Genomic DNA, 22755 nt, shown 5'->3' with positions numbered 1-22755 from the left:
GTAGCCCGCCAAAAGCAAAAGCCCGGTAACCCGAAACGAGAACACAGCAGAGAGCGGAAAACCAGAGGGACGAGGAGTTTAGCAGTGGAACGAGGGGATCCCGCCGTCCTAACCTCGCAGAGAGAACTTGCAATTATTTTCATTCATTTGTACCTGGAAAAAGCGGGCGTTTGAAAGTTGAGCCGGCTGATTATGATTTTTAAAATATTTTTTTATCGATTCCACCCCCACCCCCCCCCCCCCTCGACCAGAATTAATTATCATATGTTCGCGAGATTTGCTTGGCGCCGTGAACCCATGTGTGCCTTGCCTGTTCCTAGTTCAGTAAACAACACACAGACAGACTACTAGCTGCAGGAGGAAGAGGGGGGGGGGAGATCATTTTATTTGTTTTTGATTTTTTGTTTAATCCTGTTTCTAGTTTAATTCCCCCCACCCACCTTCTCGCCCGGGACCAGGTTCCAGGGCTGATGGTATTCATTTCATTTTATTGTTCTGCTTTTGGTTAAAAAGAGAGAGGAGGCAAAATGTGGATTCAAGTGCGGACTATCGACGGCAAGCAAACCCGCTGCATTGACGACTTATCCAGGCTGACCAAAATTGAATCGTTGAGGTTAAAGATCCAAGAGAGCTTCAGCGTGAACCCGGAGTGTCAGCGTCTGTTTTACAGAGGCAAACAGGTAATTACAATTAAAAACAAAACGCTGAACGAGCTGGCGAGATCCACTGTAGCCACTTTTGCTTCCTGTTTAGCTACAATGTAACCCCTCGAAACAAGGATGTTTCCCCCGATTGAATAAAGGTTTGCAGCAGGATATGTGTGTGTGTGTGTACGCGGCTGGTTGCTACAATGTTGCCGTCTTCATCGGGACAAGAAGGGGAGAAACAACCTCGTGCAAAATGCAAATGCAGGGGTTTCGTCTCGGTTACATTTTTTCTTTATTCCCTCACCCCCCCGGTTTATTTATTAATCTGCGTACAGATCCGAGTGACTGGCTTTGTGGGATTCTTGTTTGCAGCCTAGGTGGTGTTTGTGAATGAAGGGTGGCCCCACACTAGTTCCTTTGACACCGCCGCTGATCCCTCGGGCTGCGAGTCGGTCAGGGCAAGAGGGGACTTGGCTCAACATGTTACAGCACAGGCCTGAAGGAGGAGGGTGAGATGGGCGGCGGGAGCTGTTCGGAAATGGTGTGTGGGTGGAAATGGGGTGGTGGTCGCTGATATTATTTTTTGGTGATCGCATGTGAAAGTGAAATGAAACAGCAGCCGCTGTTTCATTGCAGGGGAATCGGATGCCTGAATTATTGATTGTTATCCATTCAATGTTAATGAAACCAGTTTTAGCGGGTTACTTAAAGAAAACACACACACACACACACGCGACACGGCCGGTGAGCTAATGTGCTGAAGGGCCTGAAACATGCAGCACCCGAGTCATTGCACTGGGTATATGTTTCATAGGGGAGGGGGGCTCACATCGGCCTCTAGCAGCGAAAGCTTTGTGTGTGTGTGTGTGTCCCATCTGCCGACTCATAGCTCGCTTCCCCTTCCCTGGGCAGAATGTGATAGCGAGCCTGGACTGGAAACTAAATCAGTTCGCAAAATGTATTCAACGCACTGGCCCGGATTCCTTCGCAGAAAATGAGACAAATGCACCTCCTCCTTTGATAGCTTCTTTTTTTTATACACTTATGTTTTTTGTGCAACCGTGATTTTTAAGACCAGGAGAGTCACAGAAATCATTTTTACTGACGGTTTCCTGCAGCACGTGAAACCTTTACATTTCAGCCCCGAGTTCACATCAGAAATTACCTGCGTGCGTGGCTTGTATTTTGTGTTCATTCATAAACATCATGTTAGTGAATGCAGACAATGCTGGAAACATTCAGCAGGTGAGGTAGCAACTGTGGAAAGAAAAACAGTTAAGGGTTCAAGTTGAAGATATTTGGTCAGAACTGCCTGACCTACAGAATGTTATCAGCATTTTCTATTTTTATTTAGCCTCTGCAGTCTTTCGATTCACATAAATAAGTTATAGGTTGGGGTTACAAGGAAATGCAGTTGCTGGGAACTTGAGCAAAACACAAAGTGCTGGAGGAATTTAGTAGGACAGGAGCAGTCTGAGGAAGGGTCCCAACCCAAAACATAAATTTCTTCCACAGGCGCTGCCTGAATTACTCCAATACTGTACTTTGTGTTTTAGGAGAAACAAGGAATTGCAGGTGCTGGTTTACAAAAAGAAACCCCCACAAATTGCTGGAATAACCCAGCAGGTCTGGCAGCATCTCTGGAGAACATGAATAGGGGATGTTTTGGGTTGGGACACTTCGGATTGAAGACAGACCCCAAACGTCACCTATTCATGTTCTCCAGAGATGCTGCCTGATCTGCTGAGTTACTCCAGCACTTTGTGTCTTACTTTGTTTTACTCAAGCTAAACGTTAAGTCTGTTTCCCCTCAGTTCCAGATGCTAGTTTGCTTAAGGTTACAAAAATAGTTTTGAAGGGTCTTGACCCGAAATGTCACCCATTCCCTCTCTCCTAGATGGCGCCTGACCTGCTGAGTTACTCCAGCATTTTGTGATAACTTTAAAACGTGAAGCACTTAGTAAATATGAAAAAAAACTGCAGATGCTGGAAATCTGCAACAAAAATAAAGTGTTGGGAAATCTCAGCTGGTCAGGCAGTATCTGGAAAAAGAAACAAAGTCAATGTTTCAGGTCTAATACTTAAGAACAGTGAAGGAGGGAAATCTGAAACATTAATTGTTCTCTTTCCACTGATGCCGCCTGACTTGCTGAATGTCTCCAGCATTTTCTGTTTGTAAATGCGAATAACTCAACCTCTATTGGCGGAGTTAGTTTTAGTAAAATGTGATATAATTTAAATGTATTGTGGCAGAGATGAGAATGCTGGTGGAAGATGCTTGATTATTTGAAAATCATGTTTTGTATTTTTTATATTCTGATAAAAAGAAATGTCCCAGGTTTTTTAGCTTGCAGTGTAAGTTTTTAACCATGTTGCATGTACACCAAAAGCAGGTGCCAAGTGATTATATTGTTGCGGCTCTATGGAATTAGACTGAAGAGTCGGCACATTTACAATAACACAGACTTGAGATTTTGTGATGTAAAGTTTCTTTCAGTTCTGTTCATTTGGTTTTAGTTGAACTGTTTATCGTTTTTGTGGTGTTCTTAAAGGGGGCACTGTAGTGCTGGCTACCATCAAATGACTGGACTTTCCATTTCTGTTTGGTTACTGGGAGGGGCCCTTTTTCATGCTAGTTCATGCTTCTCATTAAATCACATATCCAACCAAATCCAATTGCAAGTTTCCATTTTGTGCAGCCTTAGAGCTTTTTTTTCTCTATACAATGGATTTTTCCAGGTTGACCAGGCACTGCATAACACGTGTACATTGTACTAGAAAGGCTGCTAGGTAAGACAGAATTGTCTGGTTAACGTTTTATGCGGGTGATGTGTGTTTAACAAAAATTATAAATGGGAAGTCTTGACTACAATTCACTAGAGTGTTTTTATTTTTAAATACACACAGGATTTTTTTTGGGTATAATCAAAGGAAATGGGGCATCATAGAATTTGCAGCAAAATTTATGCCAATTTACACTCTTTAGTCTGTATGTATTACTCCACACGTTCCTTCTCATTTCATTCCTTACAGCATATCTTTTCATTCCATTCTTAAACACAAGTGGGAAATGTATTTATTTTTATTTTGTTTTAACCACTTCATAATTTCAAACTCCTTCCACATTCTGTTTCCCTCCTGCGTCTCGCAACAGGGGATGTCACGAATACTATGAGAATAAATTTAAGAAAATGCCTCAATCACAAGTATTACTGGGAACTTGCCTTTGGATTTATTTCAGTAGGTCACTTAGGAGCATTTGATTCAGTCTCTTGATGGTAATCAACACTGCAGTGCCTCCTTCAGTAAACAGTTAACTGACGATAAACTCAGCAAATGAACAGAACAGAAAGGAGTCTTGCTTACTAAAGCAGAATGTTCTCAAGCGGTTGTAGAGAATCTATCCACTTATTTGCTGTCCAAGGGTCTTGGACATGGGGAGTGCTGTGTGAGAGAGCACCCTTTTACATTTTGGATCCATAAGTTCCTATTTGGTTCAAGTCTTTGAGACTGCACCAGGTAGTCAAAGCTGAGGTGAGCAGCGATGAATTGCACCCAATATTTGAGGTGGTGGTATATTTTGATCTTGTGATAGAAGCAATACATAGTTTTGCAATCACAATCAATCACAATCACAATAATACTTTATTAGCCAAGAATGCTTTGCAACATACGAGGAACTTAATTTGCCACACAATCATAACAATAAAAAGCAACAGGACACACAAAATACATTTTAACATGAACATCTACCACATTGACTCCTCCACATTCCTCACTGTGATGGAAGGCGAAAAAAAGTTCAATCTCTCCCTTTGTCCTCCAGCGGTCGGGGGCCTCTAACTTTCCGTTGACGGGACGATCTTGACTCCCGTAGCCGCCGGCGGGCCTTCCTCGTCAGGGCGATCAAGCTCCTGCATCGGTGGGGGGGGGGGAAATCTCTGCTCCCAGTGCTGGGCGATCTACCCCGGTCGGGACTAGATGAACGTTGTGCTGCCTTTGGAGCTCCTGACCACTTTCAACCCGAAACTGTGAGCTCCTTGATATTAAAGTCCGCAGGCCACGTTTGGAGCGTCGATCCCAGGCAAGGGATCGCACGCTCAGATGGTAAGTCCACACCCCGCGGGGGCTCAAAGTCAGTCCCAGGCAAGGCCTCCAGCTCCACGATGTTAGGCCGCAGAGCGACCGGAGATACGATCCGGAAAACAATCGCATCTCCGGCAAGGTAAGAGATCGAAAAAAGGTTTCCCCCGACCCCCTCCCCCACCCCCGACAAGATTGCAGAATACCCAGGCAGCTAAGGAATTTATTGAAGTACTGAAATAGATATGTAGTTTTGTTCAGTGTTTGTGCTGTCTATCTATTTTTTTAAAGAGATGCAGCGTGGAAACCACTGAGTCCACGCCGACCAATGATCGATCACCCATACACTATTCAATGTCCTACACACTAGGGATAATTTTCAGAAGCGAATTAACCTACAAACCTGCATGTCTTTAGTATGTAGGGAGAAACCGGAGCACCCGGAGAAAATCCATGCAGTCACAGGGTGAACATACAAACTCCGCACGGACAGCACACAATTTCAGGATCAAATTTGAGTCTCTGGCGCTGTGAGGCAGCAGCTCTACTGCTGTGCCGCTCGTGATTTAGGATAGACAATGACCTATCCTGGCTTATAGGAGCAAAGAGGTCCTTCTGCAGTTATAGGAGCAAAGAGGTCCTTCTGCAGTTGTACAGGGCCCTAGTGAGACCGCACCTGGAGTACTGTGTGCAGTTTTGGTCTCCAAATCTGAGGAAGGATATTCTTGCTATTGAGGGCATGCAGCATAGGTTTACTAGGTTAATTCCCGGAATGGCGGGACTGTCATATGTTGAGACTGGAGCGACTAGGCTTGTATACACTGGAATTTAGAAGGATGAGAGGGGATCTTATCGAAACGTATAAGATTATTAAGGGGTTGGACACGTTAGAGGCAGGAAACATGTTCCCAATGTTGGGCGAGTCCAGAACAAGGGGCCACAGTTTAAGAATAAGGGGTAGGCCATTTAGAACTGAGATGAGGAAAAACTTTTTCAGTCAGAGAGTTGTGAATCTGTGGAATTCTCTGCCTCAGAAGACAGTGGAGGCCAATTCTCTGAATGCATTTAAGAGAGAGCTAGATAGAGCTCTTCAGGATAGCAGAGTCAGGGGGTATGAGGAGAAGGCAGGAACGGGGTACTGATTGAGAATGATCAGCCATGATCACATTGAATGGCGGTGCTGGCTCGAAGGGCCGAATGGCCTCCTCCTGCACCTTTTGTCTATTGTCTATGAGAAAAGGATCCACATTAATAGGCCTTCATCAGGATAACTCTGGGGTAGAATTGTGTTGGGTTTTTTCCACGAGACGTGGAATTGAATGTAAGATTCCTGAACGTTTTAGGGCTTCATGCTGCGTTGAGCAGTTCTTCGTGATCACGGGCAGGTTGGACTGGCTCTGCGTATTTTAATCACCAGTACTGCCTGTGAAATGTTGCGCCGTGAATTATGTTTTGATCAAGATTCAACCCTTAAGTGAGAATCAATAAAATGATTCAATAATGATTCATTTTGTCACCATTTATGACATTATGTGTTAATTGTATTGATATGCTTTCTTACATAAATTCATTGCATAGTGACAAAACCTGAATGAGATATTTTGACACATGAGATGGTACTATGTAAAGCAGCTGCATTTTGATCCTATTTTGAAGGCACGATGTACCTTGAGACATATTATCGTTTTCCTCATGATTGCAGCGATTAAATTATAAGCAAAACAAAAACAAAATTGTGATATTAAACAATTTGTACAAGTCTTAGTTGTTATCTGTGTGATCCTGAATTTTATAGCTTGTTAGTTTTTATTCTGAACCATGGGATTACAGATGCAGATACACTGGGGAGTTTTAAACTGTATTGCAATGTTTTTTCTCTTCCAAGAGTGCTTAACTTTTCAGCAGGCTGAAGGAGCACTTTATTTTCCAAATATCAGAATTCTTGGATCACACTTATTAAGAAATTATTTTGAAATTTGTTCTGTTCTCCATGCAACGAGGGTTCTGTGAAACTGCTGTGTAAAGAAGCTTCAGCGTTGCACAATTGGTAGAAGTGGCAAGGGGGCTGCAATCTGCCGCTGCTGTGGATCACTATGGTGTATACAGCTGGGAAGTTAGTCCACCCACTTGCTCTTGCTGAACCTGGATAGGATAGAAAGAGGGAGTAAATCAGTGGGACAATACTATAGTTAAGCATACTGCTGTATGCTTATGTTTTATGAGCTCATGAATTTACAAATGTCAGGGGATAGACAGTGTTGCTTTTTGTTTTTGGTTGAGTATATCTCTGTCAACGTATTAGTCCTGTGAATGCAGCAATGGCTTTGTTGGCTGCTTGTGGTAGGGAAGGTGTATGGGGTTAAAAAAAAACATTGCAATAAAGTTTGTCAATGAGCAGCGGAGCATTATGAGAAGATATATTTCAAAATGATATAAACATTCAATGAATTGTGAACTTTCCAGGTGCCCAAAGTATTTAGATAATTAATGAATTTTGCATGATTTGGACTTCTGTTGGATGGATGCATGTTCTTTCTATTCTTTGTTTATATCACTTTTTGATATAAATGTAATGACTTAAAGAAATATAACAGTCTGCACTACTGCTGTCCAGTAAGAATATTAATTAGAAAATTTAAAAAACAACAATTTAAATAATATTTTTCTGCAGCCTCACATATTCTTCCCAGCTGTTACCAGGCAACTGAACTATCCTATCACCAACTGGAGGGCAGTCCTGACCTACCATCCACCTCATTGGACACCTTTGAATTATTTTTAATCAGACTTTACAGGACTTTATCTTGTACTAAACATTATTCCCTTTATCATGTATCTGTACACTGTGGACGGCTTGATAGTAATCAAGTATAGTCTTTTTGCTGACTGGACTGCACATCACAAAAAGCTTTTTGCTGTACCTCAGTACACATGACAATAATAAACTAAACTCAACACGAGTCAGAAGATCAAGGTCCAATTCACACTACAGGAGTTGAACATAATCGAAGCTGATACTTCTGACATTTGAAGTGGTATCTTTCAAATTAAGTATTAATTTGAATTACTGCCACGGGTGTGAAAGATTACTGGACAACATTCCCTTCCAACAAATGGCATCAAGATTGATTTATTCATTAATTAACCAATGAGATCTTATTTTATATAGCTGTTATATTTAAGAATAAGGGGTATGCCATTTAGGACTGAGATGAGGAAAAACATTTTCACCCAGAGAGTTGAATGTGGAATTCTCTGCCACAGAAGGCAGTGGAGGCCAATTCACTGGATGTTTTCAAGAGAGTTAGATATAGCTCTTCGGGCTAAAGGAATCAAAGGATATGGGGAGAAAGCAGGAATGGGCTACTGATTTTAGATGATCAGCCATGATCATATTGAATGGCGGTGCTGGCTCGAAGGGCCGAATGGCCTACTCCTGCACCTATTTTCTATGTTTCTATGCATTGGCCCCATAATGTGAGTAAACGGAAAAATATATCATGTCTGTACAGTGTGTGGGCGTGCCCTTGTGATGTGACAACATGATAACAGTAGTTTTTTTATTTTAACCTATGGACAATAATATTAGGGAAACCTTCCTGTTGGAACTGATTTTGTAAACTTTTACCTACTTGTGTCACAACACCAAAACATCAACTTCAAGATTATTCCCCTCTTGCATTGCACATAGACCAAAGTTATTTTCCCCATTCATATCGTTGTTGCCAATTTGTTGCTGTTCAGCTGTCTAATTCTCTTTATCTCTTTAATGTTTTCTGTTGTGAAATGCCAGTACGGTAGTGGTGGAAAGGCTTGTGGCTTGTTCCAGTTTGGTGATACTGTTCATCACAACCACACCCACAAACCCTCCGCAAGATATCGTTGTGCTTCAATTAGTTTCATTACAAAAGTAAAGTTCTATATTGTAATATAGCCACTCACTCCTCATCCCAAAGCGTCATCAGAATTGGCCTTATCTAGAAAGTAAGAGAGTTGTGAAATTTGCAATTTGAATAGGGTGTCTATGTTGTGTAAAAGTGATGTATCTCAATTCAGTTTTATATCAGTGATGGTGAGGTTGTGGCTTGTGGCTGCAGGATTAGTCTGCGGTGGATTCATTATAAGGAGAGAACGAGGAAGATTGGTGAGAGAGTGCAGAAGAGGTTTACCAGGATGCTGCCTGGATTAGTGTTCTAGCCCAAAGCTGTAATACTTGATCTGATCACCTTCCTATTCTAAATATGGTTATCATTAATTTGGAGATTTCAAATTTAGTAGTACAATTTTTGCAAGATTTTTTGCAATGTCTTTTTGCTTCCATTTCCCTCTGTCACCTGCTCTTTGAAGCTGGGAATAATGTTGAATTTAGTTACCAGGTGTAAGGCTACATTGATCAAAAAGTATGGCTAAATTTATTTGCATCTTGCTTTTGAGATAACATAATAATATTCCAAAACACCATACACCTATAGCATTAATTTTGAGTCACGCAGGGACATATAAATGCAGGTAACTCAGAATCCTAATAAACTTTTAAGATCATGATGAAGGAAGGAAGAGGTTTGAGAGAGAATTCCAGAGGTTGTTTAGGACTTTGGAAACTGAAGATGCAGCCATCAGTGGGGGAACAATTGCTTTTGTAGACTTTAGCCTACAGACATTAAACTTTAGAGATACAATGTGGAAACAGGTCCCTCAGCCCACCGGGTCTGAGCCGACCAGCAATCACCACATGCACTAGCACTATCCTACATACTAGGGGCAATTTACAGAGGCCAATTAATCTACAAACTCGCACGTCTTTGGAGTGTGGGAGGAAACCGGAGCACACAGAGAAACCCCACATGGCCACAGGGAGAACGTACAAACTCTGTCCAGACAGCACATGCAGTCAGGATCAAACCTGGGTTTCTGACGTTGTAAGGCAACAACACTACCGTTGTGCCATTGTGCCAGCAAGGTGGGGGGGAAAGTACATTCATGAGTGCTGCAAGTCTGGAGCAAATTCTGTTGATGCAGAGGAATAGGTCTGCAGATGGGTTAGAAAATGAGGGAGAATCTCAAACACTATTGTGCAATATGAATTAATCAAAAACTTCAGAATGTTTCGTGAATAGAACATACTGCAAATTAGGAGAGCATAAAAAACAGGCAGCATCTCTGGTGAGAAGGAATGGGTGACGTTTCGGGTCGAGACACTTCTTCAGAGCTGTAGATGGTTTCAATTCAGAGGGCAAAAATCTGGAGTAACAAGTCTCGGGGTAACAATGATAAAAAATAACCACATAAAAGGAGTGGGAGCTGGCCTTGTAGCCCCTTGTTCCGTTCAAGCAGTTTCTGGTTGGTTTTGAGGTCAGTGCCATTTTACTTACTCCATACTATATAATTCCCTTAATAACCAAAAATCTATTCAATCGTACTTCATTGTCACATGTACCTAGATGCAGTGAAATTCCTTGCGTACAGTTCAGTATAAATCTTACTATACATCGGCACAAAGAGTGCAAGACTAGTAAATTACACTGAGTTAGTGCACAAGAATTTCCGGCGCCATCTTGTACCGTTCAAGTTCAGAGTTGTTGAAAATTGAACCCCTAGCTTGAATGATACAAGACACTCCCCGTTCACTGGCTGGAGAATTCTTTTCGTCTCAATCCTGAATAGTTAACCCCTTATTTTGAGACTACGATGCCTGGTTCTTAACACCAAGCGAGGAGAAACATTCCCAGATCTACTATGTCAAGCCCCTAAGAAATTTGAATGCTTCGGTGACGTCACCTCTTGTTCTTCTAAATTTATGATTAAAAGCCTCATTTATTTAAACTGCCCTTTTGTGGTTTGCTCAGTCACGAGAGTTAAATTGGGGCATTTATTTTTGTTTGCACTCAGTATATCCTTCCTTGGGGAGACCAGACCAGTTCCAGGTGTGCCTTCACCATGATTTTCTGCGCTGAAGCAGAAAGAGTTTAGCAATGTTAAAGAGGTGGAGGTTGGTGGTTTACATGATGACGTGGTTATGAGTTATGTAGTCGGACGTTTGGCTCTCAACCGAACAAGCACCAGAAGTTGTTAGTATCTCATTCAGCTTTGGATAACGGCCAGGAGGATGGAATTGCTTTTTGATTCTAATATTTTAAAAAGCAAGGCATTGACTGGAAATCTGCACCAAAGTTTCACCAGCAAACCAACAGCTCGCACAGATCTTGCTCATATCCAGCCTTAGATTTTAGACTTTAGAGATACAGGGCCTTCAGTCCACCACGTCCGTGCCAACCAACGATAACCCTATAAACCATAACTATTCTACACACAAGGGACAATTTACAATTTTACCAAAGCCAATTAAGCTACAAACCTGTAGGTCTTTGGAGTGTGGGAGGAAACCGGAGCACCAGGAGAAAACCCATGTGGTCACAGGGAGAACATACAAACTCCATACTGACAGCATCTATAGTCAAAACTGAACCCGGGTCTCTGGCACTTAAGGCAGCAACTCGACTGTTGCACCACTGTAATTAACTTTAATTAGAAGACATTGAATCTCAATAAACCTCAGAGACTGAAATCAAGCTCCCATGTTTCCAGTAATTTGGTGGGAATTTCTATTTTTTCAACTTTGGCAGTTGGACATTCAGTTTGCCAATTTGGCGAAAGAATAGGTAGCCATCCACAGGCCACCCCTCCTAACCCGTCCGAATTTGGCGGAAAGTTTCCGCTTATTTCATTTCTGCCATACCGATTTCGCTTCACATAACGCAAAATAGTCGGTAATTGCAATTTGTCAATTCGGCAGCGAGAGGTCGATAGGGGTTCCGCGAAAAATCCCCTGCACCCTGGAAGTCTCCCCAAAAATGTGGCACCTAGGCAAGGCAGCCAATCTCGACCTCATCAGGACTTCCATGCACGAACAGAGGCTTGAAACTGGTAATTTTGTGTATAATTTTTCTAAATTTTCCCAATTTTTTGACCCCCGTTGCAATCGCTCGGCTCTTTTCCTCTTTTTTTTTTACCCCACATGCCTGAAAAGTATAATAACCATAGGAAATATATTTAGCGACGTCTATACGGCGCCAGTGTGAAACGGCCTTTAGTGGTCAGTGGACAGGAGCTGTACGTGACAAATTTTTATGTACGGGTTCCCTGAGACATGAAAATTATTTCAAGGGTTCCACAAGGGTAAAAAGGTTGAGAAACGCTGTGCCAAATGGTATAGGAGTGATTGAAATTACCGACTATTTTCGGATGGTCAATATCGATGCGTTGTATTGCGATCCTTGTTAACACGGTCACAGACTCGTGTTACAAAATCCTTCATAGACACAAAATGCTGGAGTAACTCAGCGGGTCAGGCTGCATCTTGGGAGAGAAGGAATGGGTGATGTTTCGGGTTGAGACCCTTCTTCAGACTGATGAGAGGGGAAGCAGGGATTACCTGATGTGGGAGAAGTCAATGTTCATACCGCTGGGGTGTAAACTGCCCAAGCGAAATATGAGGTTCTGTTCCTCTAATTTGTGGTGGGCCTCACTGACAATGGAGGAAGCCCAGGACAGAAAGGTCAGATTGGGAATGGGAGGGGGAGTTGAAGTGCGGAGCCACCGGGAGATCAGGTTGGTTGAGTCGGACTTAGCAGAGGTGTTCAGCGAAACGATCACCGAGCCTGCACTTGGTCTCGCTATTGTGGAGAAGTTGACATCTGGAACAGCGGATACAATATATGAGGTTGGAGGAGATGCAGGTGAACCTCTGCCTCACTTGGAAAGATTGTTTGGGTTCTTGAATGGATTTGAGGGGGGAGATAAAGGGACAGGTGTTGCATCTCCTGCGGTTGCAGGGGAAATTACCTGGAGAGGAAGGGAGGGAACGATCTCTGTGGAAAGCAGAAAGGGGTGGAGATGGGAAGATGTGGCCAGTAGTGGGATCCCGTTGGAGGTGACGGAAATGTTGGAGGATGATTCGTTGTATGCGACGGCTGGTGGGGTGGAAGGTGAGGACAAGGGGGACTCTATTCTTGGTACGAATGGGGGGAGGGGGAGCAAGAGCAGAGCTGCGGGATATTGAGGAGACTCTAGTGAGAGCCTCATCTATAATGGAAGAGGGGAACCCCCGTTTCCTAAAGAATGAGGACATCTCCGATGCCCGAGTATGGAACACCTCATCTTGGGTGCAGATGCGGCGTAGACGGAGGAATTGGGAGTATGGGATAGAATTTTTACAGGAAACAGGGTGGGAAGAAGTTTAGTCAAGATAACTATGGGAGCCAGTGGGTTTGTAGTAGATGTCGGTCATTATTCTGTCTCCTGTGATGGAGATGGTGAGATCCAGAAACGGTAGGGAGATGTCGGAGATGGTCTAAGTATATTTAAGAGCAGGATGGAAATTAGTGGTGAAATTGATAGTCCTTCCGTATACTTAGTCGAATCGCATATATCAACTCTTTCTTCATACCTTAGTCATACATTTATGACCATTGTTTTTTTATTCAATACCAAGAGAATTGGGATGTGTAAGGAAAAAGCAAAATAGAAAAAAATAAAACAAAACAGTTTTTCCTTTGTGTTGCAAAAAGTATCTCTGTTCAATAACCTTTCTATAAATAGCAGAATATACGCATGATAGGCCTGACATTGTACATGTAGTCCAAGAACTACAGACTGTTGGAAATAATAGTCGTTTTTCACATATGAATGTAGTGCAGCGCATATGCGCATTTGGCGTGCATACTTTTTTTTGCTGAAAAGTTGCATTATGCGCCATATGAATTTTGATTAAATATGTTGCGAGGTCTGCATAGGCCTGTAGAACTGGTACTTTACTTGTGGGTTATGTTGCTGATCTGCACGTTCCAATCAGGCAACAAAACATCCTCCACGATAATTCATACCCAGCCATTGGCAGGTGACCTTCTGATTCTGTACCCTTGTAGCTCTGCAGGGGAAGATAGTAATTGAATGTTCATGTGAATGGCACTCATTAACACTGTTCATTACAATACTGGGGAGCTATGGTTACCATATTGAGTGATTTTCCATATTTTCTGACTTGTGGACAAAATTGACATTTGGGTGTCCATAAAGGTGGAATCCATTCATAACCTGGGGATGGCCTATATATGGAATGAGCTGTCACAGGAAGCGGTTTTAAAATAAATGTAGAGAAAGACAGTTCCTCATTGTATTTATGTAAATGTTTTGTGAATAAAGTATATATATTTAGAAAATACTTTTTGTTATAATCAAACACCACATTTTTATTGACATTGCTCAGAGATATAGAAACAAGGCACTACAGAAGATGGTTTACAAAAAAAGACACAAAGTGTTGGAGTAACTCAGCAGGTCAGGGAACAGCCCCTGAAGACATGGATAGGTGACGTTCAGACCCCTCTTCAGACACCTGCAGAGAGAAATTTCATTACACTGGCAGGAATTAATGTGAGGATTAACAGCGCGGTTGCCAAATAAGTATTTTTTAGGTGTTTTCAACATTATACATTATGCCGTTGAAGGATCCTGTTGATTTTGGGAATAAGAGCATAATTAACTGAGCAAATCCATCTGTGGATTGCTAAGAGTCACTGCGAGACATTTGCATAGTAGACAACCAAAGAACTTTATCTTGGAGTGCTAGTTTAATATCTGCAAATAATATTCATCCAAATAGACTAGTGGTTCAGTGTTCAAGGTCCAGTTTAATCATGTCCATGCTCATTTGGTTCATTTGCTTCCTAGGCTGCAATAATCCTCCAAGTTAAAAAAGACAGTTTTTACATTCTTGCAATAATCAATAGATTAGAAGCTGCTGTCATTTATTGTCAATGAAAGGAATTATAACAGCGTTCCTGGATCTTGTTAAATGGCCTCATGACTATTGCCTGTTGAATCTTTGGTGATTACTTTGTGGCATAAAAATTTCCAGCGCAATTAGGAAATGTAAATGTAACTATACATTTTTATTGTTCAGTATGTTCCTAAGATAATATGCTTCTATATTTTTGGTGGGAGCTTCCAGCAGTAACACAGAGGTGATGGGATACAGATGTGATTATTTTTCAGAATGTAGTCCGGAGAAAGTGTAGAACAGTCTTGTTTGGGATATGTTTTTGAATTAGTCCAGTTGAATTTAATGTGGAATGGGATTTGCATGAATGAAAATGTCTTGTCGCTGGCAGTTAGTTTTTATTTTGAAGACACACGGTGAAGATTTAAAACAAACTGCGGACGCTGGAAATCTGAAATAGCAGAAAATGCTGAAAATACCCACAGCTGCATTTTCTGGAAGAGAAACAAGAGTTAACATTTCAAGTTGAAGACCCTCCGGAGTTGGTAAGAAGACAAAAGATGTTTGTTTTATGCTGCAGGGAGTGTAGAGGAGGGGGAAAAGGGTAAAAGTGGCGTGGTTTTGTTTTTCCTTCTGGAAAGGCAGGATATGCCCACCCTGACCTATTGTATCTTCCTGCTCTGCATTTTGCAACTCCTACATTATTTTGTTTATGATCTTATGTCCAGCCTTTTCTGCTTTTTAGGTTTGCAGCTGCTGCAGTTTTAAAAACGAAAATTGCAAGCAGCAGTTGTAAAGCTGCAGCAAGTAAGAATCATTGTTCCAGTTCCTATCCAATGCATATAATAAACAAACAATATTGACTTTCAACTCTTGACATTTTCTTTTGTCTATATTCTCACGCTTGTACTACTCCCCTACACTCACTGACCAGATACATCTCTCTACAGCGTATCCCCACTGCTGTTTTAGCCCCTCAGACACATCCCACCTCCCCCAACCTCCTTGCAGCTTAACAAACTAGTTTTTTTAATCATCCCAGTTCTGACGGAGAGTCTTTAATTGAAATGTTAACTCTTATTTCTCTTCCCACACACGTGGCCTGACCTGCTGAGTATTTCCTGTATTATCTGTCTTTATGTTAAGTCGCATTTTGTTAAAATTTAGAATTGTAGAATTTGTGTGTACAGGCATTCCCAGGTTTGGGTAAGGGTTGCGTTCCATTAACCCTCAAGCAAGTCTGATTTTAAGTAAGTTTGAATCACCATCCCCACCCTCCGCCTATGATAACTCACTGAGAGTGATTAACTGTCTCAGCTGCGCCCGGAGCACTTTCTGCAATGTGTGGCCTTCTGGGTAGGGACCTCTACCATTGCTGTCTTGTTTCCGATGTAAACTTGAGTGATCGTACAGTGCTGTGGAAATTACAAACTTGATTGCGCTAGGGGCTGAGTACAGAATTGTTTACGTAAGTGCGAGTTTACTTAAGTTGCCTATTACTTAGGTTGGGGAATTTCTGTATATTCATTCAAGGGATGTGGGGTTTACAGGTTAAACCAACATTTTAATTTTCCATAGACTGAAAAAGGGTCTTGACCCGAAACGTCAACCATTCTTTCTCTCCAGAGATGCTGCCTGTCCCGCTGAGTTACTCCAGCTTTTTGTGTCTATCTTTGGTTTAAACCAGCATCTGCAGTTCCTTCTTACACATTTGATTATCCATCCCTGGTTGCTCTTGATGTAGCAAATTTGCAGTTTTGAAAGTCTACCATCTTGTGAAGCATGTAAGTACCCGTCATAGAGATGGAGCGGTATAGTTCAACCACAATGGTCCCCAGCATGTCCTCTGAGAAAAGATTGTGGAGGCTGGTCCTCCCTTCTCTGGAGTCTACAAGAATATGAGCTAGAGCTGGTTTCATTGTGACAAAGAAGATTCTGAGAGGAATTAGTTTAGTTTAGATGTGTCGGAAAGAACTGTGGATGCTGGTTTAAATCGAAGATAGACACAAAAAGCTGGAGTAATTCAGCAAAACAGGCAGCATCTCTGGAGAGAAGGAATGGGTGATGTTTTTGGTCGAGGCCCTCTCCAGAGATGCTGCCTGTCCCGCTGTTACTCCAGCTTTTTGTGTCTATCTATCTTAGTTTAGAGATACAGTGTGGAAACAGACCCCTTTGGCCCACGAGGCAGATGACGACAGTGCATCCTTCCCCAAAAGAAAACACATTTGAAATAATAATAGGAACTTTCCACCAGGCAATGAATGTTGAAATTGAATCTTTTCATTTTCATTGACGGGGGTTACTTTTTCATAAAGAAGAAATGTTTGTGCACCACAGATGTTAAAATACTATTCCGTAAGTGGAATCAACTTGCGCTAACAGTAGAATTTTGTTATTTTCCTAAGTTTGACCCATTATAGTTACAAATATTTTGTGCAAAGACCAATTCTTCTAAAAATTACTTGTCTGATAAGACTAGCCAGAACTTCAATTTAATCTACCTTTGATAAATTGACCTGGTGTGGTGTGGGAGAGCTCATGTCCGTGTGATAGATCATTATGAAGTGGTGACGTGCTCTAATTCTTCACTCATTCACTTCCTTTAGCAAATTCCAGGTTAAACCAGAGAGATGAATGTAGTAATTGCATTTGTGCATCTGTTTATTTTCTGGAAGTTGTCAACGACAACAAAGGGATCTGCTTAGACTCTCTGCACACAAAATTGCACATACAATGGGACCAGTAAGATCTTTTCGAACATCCATATTGTCACACTGCATCACTGAAGGAGAGCTGCCTTATCAAAAGTGCCATCTTTCATTTCTGATGTTAAATCGGCTTTTACCTATTGAGATGAATGTAATGGATTCTAAAGCAGCATGGAAGCAGGACAGAATCCTTCTAATGTACTGTTTGCTGAAGTAACACCACTATCAATGATCATTTCTTCATTTGCTGTTTGTAAGAAGTAATTGCTTCAAATATAACTCAGTGGCTGTGGAAAACACAGTATAGGCTTTCAACCTGGGGCGGCACAGTGGCACATCGGTAAAGTTGCTGCCTTACACTGGCAAAAAAACGGGTTTATAGACAATAGACAATAGGTGCAGGAGTAGGCCATTTGGCCCTTCGAGCTAGCACTGCCATTCAATGTGATCATGGCTGATCATTCTCAATCAGTACCCCATTCCTGCCTTCTCCCCATATCCCCTGACTCCGCTATCCTTAAGAGTTCTATCTAGCTCTCTCTTGAATGCATTCAGAGAATTGGCCTCCACTGCCTTCTGAGGCAGAGAATTCCACAGATTTGATCCTGACTACTGGTGCTGTCTGTACGGAGTTTGTATGTGCTCTGACCAGATGAATTTCCTCCAGGTGCTCCGGTCTCTTCTCACACTCCAAAGACGTGCAGGTTTGTAGGTTAATTGTCATATGTAAATTGTCCCTTATGTGTAGGATTGAACTAGTGTATGGGTGAAACAGTGGACCGAAGGATCTGCTTCCATGTTGTATTTTAAAAACAAACTAAACCAACCCTCTGTTTTTAACATGGTAGAGGAATGGTAACAGCAATTTTTTTAAGGTAATTGTAATGAGTCTGAAGAAGGGTCCCGACCCGAGACATCACTTATCCATGTTTTCCAGAGATGCTGCCTGACTTGCTGAGTTACTCCAGCACGTTGTGTTCTTTAAATATCACAGCTAACTGATTTACGAGTTTAGAGAGAATAAAATTGGCAAAGTATCCCCTATTGATTGCTACTCAATGGCCAGTGCTGGAAGTCTGTCTAAAATGCATTATGCAAGCAGGGATATGTCCTGGTTGCGAAGCCCATGCAGTGTTGACAGATACAACAAACTGCTTCCGGAACGTAGCTGTGAAAAATTAAAGCAGGCAGGAAGTACTTTGTGTCCATTTGCATTGCTAGGTCGGCTGTGAGAAATTGGAAAAGCCATAGCTTGCTGGCTGAACTCCATCTAGTGGTTGAGAACCAGTGAACTTCGCACCTAGATACCCTAGTGCTACAAAGTTGAGGTCAAGAAAAAACTGGCACAAACTTTAACATGGGACAAGAATTTGTAGTGGGATTGGGTGATGGTGCTTATTATTTCAACGTCAAATAGCTGGCTTTGCATAGACACCATGAATTTTAATCATGTCATAAATCTGCCCTGGCCAAACTGCAATAGAAGGCGTGTCTGGCGGCAACAGGCTGTAAATTCAGTATGCTCCGACTAATTGCTAAAATAATTGGTAATATCAGCACCAAATGGATGTGAATAATACAGTAAATTTAGAAATAGATTTTAGAAATAAAAACAGCTTGCATTTATGTTGAGTCCTTTGTCCTGGGACCTTTGTAAGGATGAAAATACATAATTCTGGAAATTGTAGTTGCATGAGGCATGTGTAGAATACATTTCTACTTCAGTAAGGGTTGAATCCATAAACGATGTTCAGAGCTGTTCCTTGCATTAAAACATGTTCTGAGAGTTATTCTGGCTTGATCGAGTCTTAGAGTGAAAGTTATCTTAATCTTTAGTATCCCTTTGCTCTGGTTGTGCATTATCTTACATAAAACATGGTGTCCAGGGATCTGTATCTAGAAATAACACACTTACCAGATTAGCTGATGAGGCATTCAGAAACAACCTGGATGTGGTTGGGGACTGTAGAAATTAGTTTACCGTGGCCTTTATTGGGTGAGGATGAATGGGACACCTCACCTAATTTCCTCAAATGAGTTTAGAAGACATCAAACTTAATTTGTGTAATGCAGTTTAATATTATTGAAGTGGCACCACAGTGGGATTTTCAATGAAAACAAACTGTTGTTGAACTTCTGATTTGAGTGGCTTGTTCACTGCATTGAATGTGCCGGGTGCTTTCAAGTCGATCTTCTCAGCCACCTCTGCTTTAAGAAAATTCCCTTGTGACCAGCCCCTTGTCTCAACCCAGTGTACATGCTGGATTCCTATGTCGAAAAGTGGACGCTCCAAGATTGAGATTGCTTTAAATGCCGAATACAGCAAATGAGGGAGTCCCGGCAATTGAAGGGTTAAATTAATCCACGCCACATTCTTTGTTCATGCTGCCAATATAAGGGAGGGATGCAGAGTAGAGTGACAAGTCCTCTGGGGTCTGAAACAATGTGAAAGGCAGTGGATGTGGACACATATTCAAAATCTGGGGGAAAAACATTTCTTTTTTTACAACCCTTTGGGGCTTCTGGTCTAGCCCCATGGAGCTTGGGTTCGTCTGTATGGTTATAATTATCTCCATTGATAAGTTATAGTGATGATGAGCAGTTAACAGTCTAGTCCTTGCCTTAAATTACCATTTTACTCTGTGAGCCAAAGGCATTTGAATAATCAATACCAAGTGATCTCATGCAGCACTTGCATGTTTAGTTGGATAACATAATGGATAAAATGTTGGTTGCCCTGATGGTTGTATGTGTTTATTAAGTGACCACAAAGGCAGAAGTTTAGTTTCCAGATTATGTTGAATTAGTTAACGTCCTTGCCTGCAGATGGCAGAGGGAGTGCAAGAACCATGGCTGCAGATAAAGGCAATTAACTTGGATCTTCAGCTCCAAAACAATTACTGCTGGAAGTGAATATATCAATACTGCATGAGGATGAAATCAGGCTTTTTTGCATCCAGGCCAATTGAATAGTTACTGCCTCAGATTGTCTTTGAAATTGGCCGAATACCGGAGGCTGCCCGCAGCCTACTGGGGCGTAATCCTAGCAAGGGATCTATATCATTTATGGGAGATGCATAGATTATAAATGAATTAGATGAACATTCAAATTAGATAGACATAAAATGCTGGAGTAACTCAGCAGGTCAGGCAGCATCTCTGGAGAAAACGAATAGTTTCGTGTCAGAACCCTTCTCCAATCCCCGTCTGAAGAAGGGTTCTGACTCTTTTTTCCAGAGATGCTGCCTGGCCTGCTGAGCTACTCCAGCACTTTGTGCCTATCTTTGGTGTAAACCAGCATCTGCAGTTCTTTGCTTCTACTTCTTATAAGTACACTTTTATCACAATTGTGTGTTAACATTTTGAAAGGGAAGGTCGGAGAAATGGAGCATATGACCAAGATTGTTTGGCTGTTGGCTCTGAAAGTTTCAATCGGATGTGATTAAGCAAAGACGTGAGTTCTGATATGACTTTGCAGCTGCATCAGAATTGAATCACTATTTGGGTAAACTTTGGGCAGACTGTTCTCTTTCTACACTGCTGAGCAGAACAATACTTTTATTTTATAATTGTGGCTATTTTTAGCCCTGACAAATGTAGTGCTTTGGAGTTTATTATTTATTTTGTAGTTATTGAATGGTGAAATTCTCTGGAGTTGGTGACTATAAAAATCAAAGCGATACATAGTGATACCTAAGGTGTGTCTTTGTGGAATGAACTTGTAGAGCTGAGTAAAGATTAATCATTAATGCCTCAAAATGCTTAATAATTAATACTTTGGTGGTTCTTCATGGGCTTGCAGTGTGGGGAATGTTTGTGTGCAGCAATAAAGAAACAAATAGAAGGGCAAGTGTGAGTAAGTGACAGCATAGTTTCCATGAAAGCATAGGTTTTAGGAATCAGTGTATGGTTTGCTTGTACTGGTTGTGGATAATGTCTATTAAAATGTTTGAGTCCTTTGTGTCTGCATTTGAGTTTTCTCATTCAACCTCTTCAGTTTTGTCAGGTTAATAACCTGCAGAAAATGAACTACAGGTAAGGGTTTGGGGGAGAGTGAGTGCAAAGAGTCCAATGGATGGGGGTAAATAATAGCGCTGTCTGTAATCTGATGGTATATCAGGCTAAATTAATTGTTTTGTTATTTTAAAGTTTTATGTTCAGTTACAGTATTTAGAGTCTTGCCTTGGAACAGTTTTTTGCAGATCGCTCCAAGCCATCTATCATTGCCAAATGAAACTCAAATAAAGTATTGCCAGAATGCATTGATCTAAGTTGATCAAAGTTAGGGTGCTTGTCAGTGTGATAAATGACAGCATATAGTTGTTAAAAGAAAATAAATATCCTTCACTTGGAGAATTAGAATATTAGAAATCCATCTGTTTTGGCATTTATTCCTTCCCATAACTTTATAATTTCATAAAATTCTATATATGTTTTAATAAATGTTATCATTTATTTTAACAATTCTTTAGCTGAGAGAATACAAACATGTTGCAGTGTAATGTATTTTCTGCAAGGTTGAATTGCTATTCTGATTTTTGCAATGTCATGGTGTAATTAGAGCAATGTATTGACTTTTATTGTTCACTTTTCAGTTGGAAGATGGCCATAGTCTTTTCGATTACAACGTGGGACTGAATGATATCATTCAACTCCTGATTCGCCAGCCTGCTTCCTCCACAGTGAAGAAAAAGGAAAAAGAGGTTGAGCTCTCAGACAGTGACTCAGGATGTAGCTCGTCACAGAGTGAGTGTGACAAAACCTCTTCCACTGCAGAAAACAGCAAGAAAAGTCATCCAGGCACATCAACTCGATCATTTCTTATAGATCCAGGCTTTGGCATATATAAGGTAAATGCGTGTCTGTGTGTTGTTTTGTAGTTACCGTTAAGTGATTGAGGGACTGGGTGCTATGTCGAAATAGGGGAAAGTGGATTAATGGTTATTGTTGATTGCAAGGGTTTTGGCATTTACCGCAATCAATCCAATGTGTTCAGGATATGTTGAGGATTACCCATATCTGGTCATTATACTTGAGTCGTGGGATAGGGTGGAACATGGGAAAAATCATTGAGAGCAGTGTGCTATTTCTGTGCATACTGTGGAGCTCTGTCTAAAGTTTAATTCGGTGCCTTTTATATTGTGATGTCTCGGATTGCTGACACTGACAGACCACGGTGTTTTGACGCAGTAATCAATAATGAAGCAACAGGGCAGCCTTTTCCTCAATCCCAGATCTATAAAATTGAAAGGGAACAAGCAAGGAGATGAGACAAACAAATGCAAACAGAAGTAAATAATTGGGTAGGAAGGAACTGCAGATACTGGTTTAAACTGAAGATAGACACAAAATGCTGGAGTAACTCAGCGGGACAGGCAGCATCTCTGGAGAAAAGGAATAAATGACGTTTCTGGTCGAGTCTAAAGATGGGTCTCGACCCAAAACGTCACCTATTCCTTTTCTCCAGTGAAGCCGTCTGACCCGCTCAGTTACTCCAGCTTTTTGTGTCCATTTTGAGTTGAGGTTCGCTGAGCAGTTA

At 41.5% G+C, this 22755-nt stretch overlaps 1 protein-coding gene across 1 annotated transcript in view; it reads left to right on the top strand.

Annotated features, from left to right (window-relative positions):
- The first annotated feature begins 278 nt into the window (after positions 1–278).
- The window catches only part of uhrf2 (ubiquitin like with PHD and ring finger domains 2), a 99364-nt gene continuing 76887 nt past the window's right edge, over positions 279–22755 (top strand). The window contains exons 1-2 of the mRNA XM_078395932.1: positions 279–680; positions 21812–22066. Of these exons, the coding sequence (XP_078252058.1) occupies positions 528–680; positions 21812–22066 (408 nt within the window). The 5' untranslated portion in view covers positions 279–527. The remainder of the gene's footprint in view (positions 681–21811; positions 22067–22755) is intronic.

The sequence above is a fragment of the Rhinoraja longicauda genome, chromosome 3 (genome assembly GCF_053455715.1).
Source record: "Rhinoraja longicauda isolate Sanriku21f chromosome 3, sRhiLon1.1, whole genome shotgun sequence".
In the NCBI taxonomy this organism is placed as follows: domain Eukaryota; kingdom Metazoa; phylum Chordata; class Chondrichthyes; order Rajiformes; family Arhynchobatidae; genus Rhinoraja; species Rhinoraja longicauda.
This window is presented reverse-complemented; position numbering and strand designations above follow the sequence as displayed.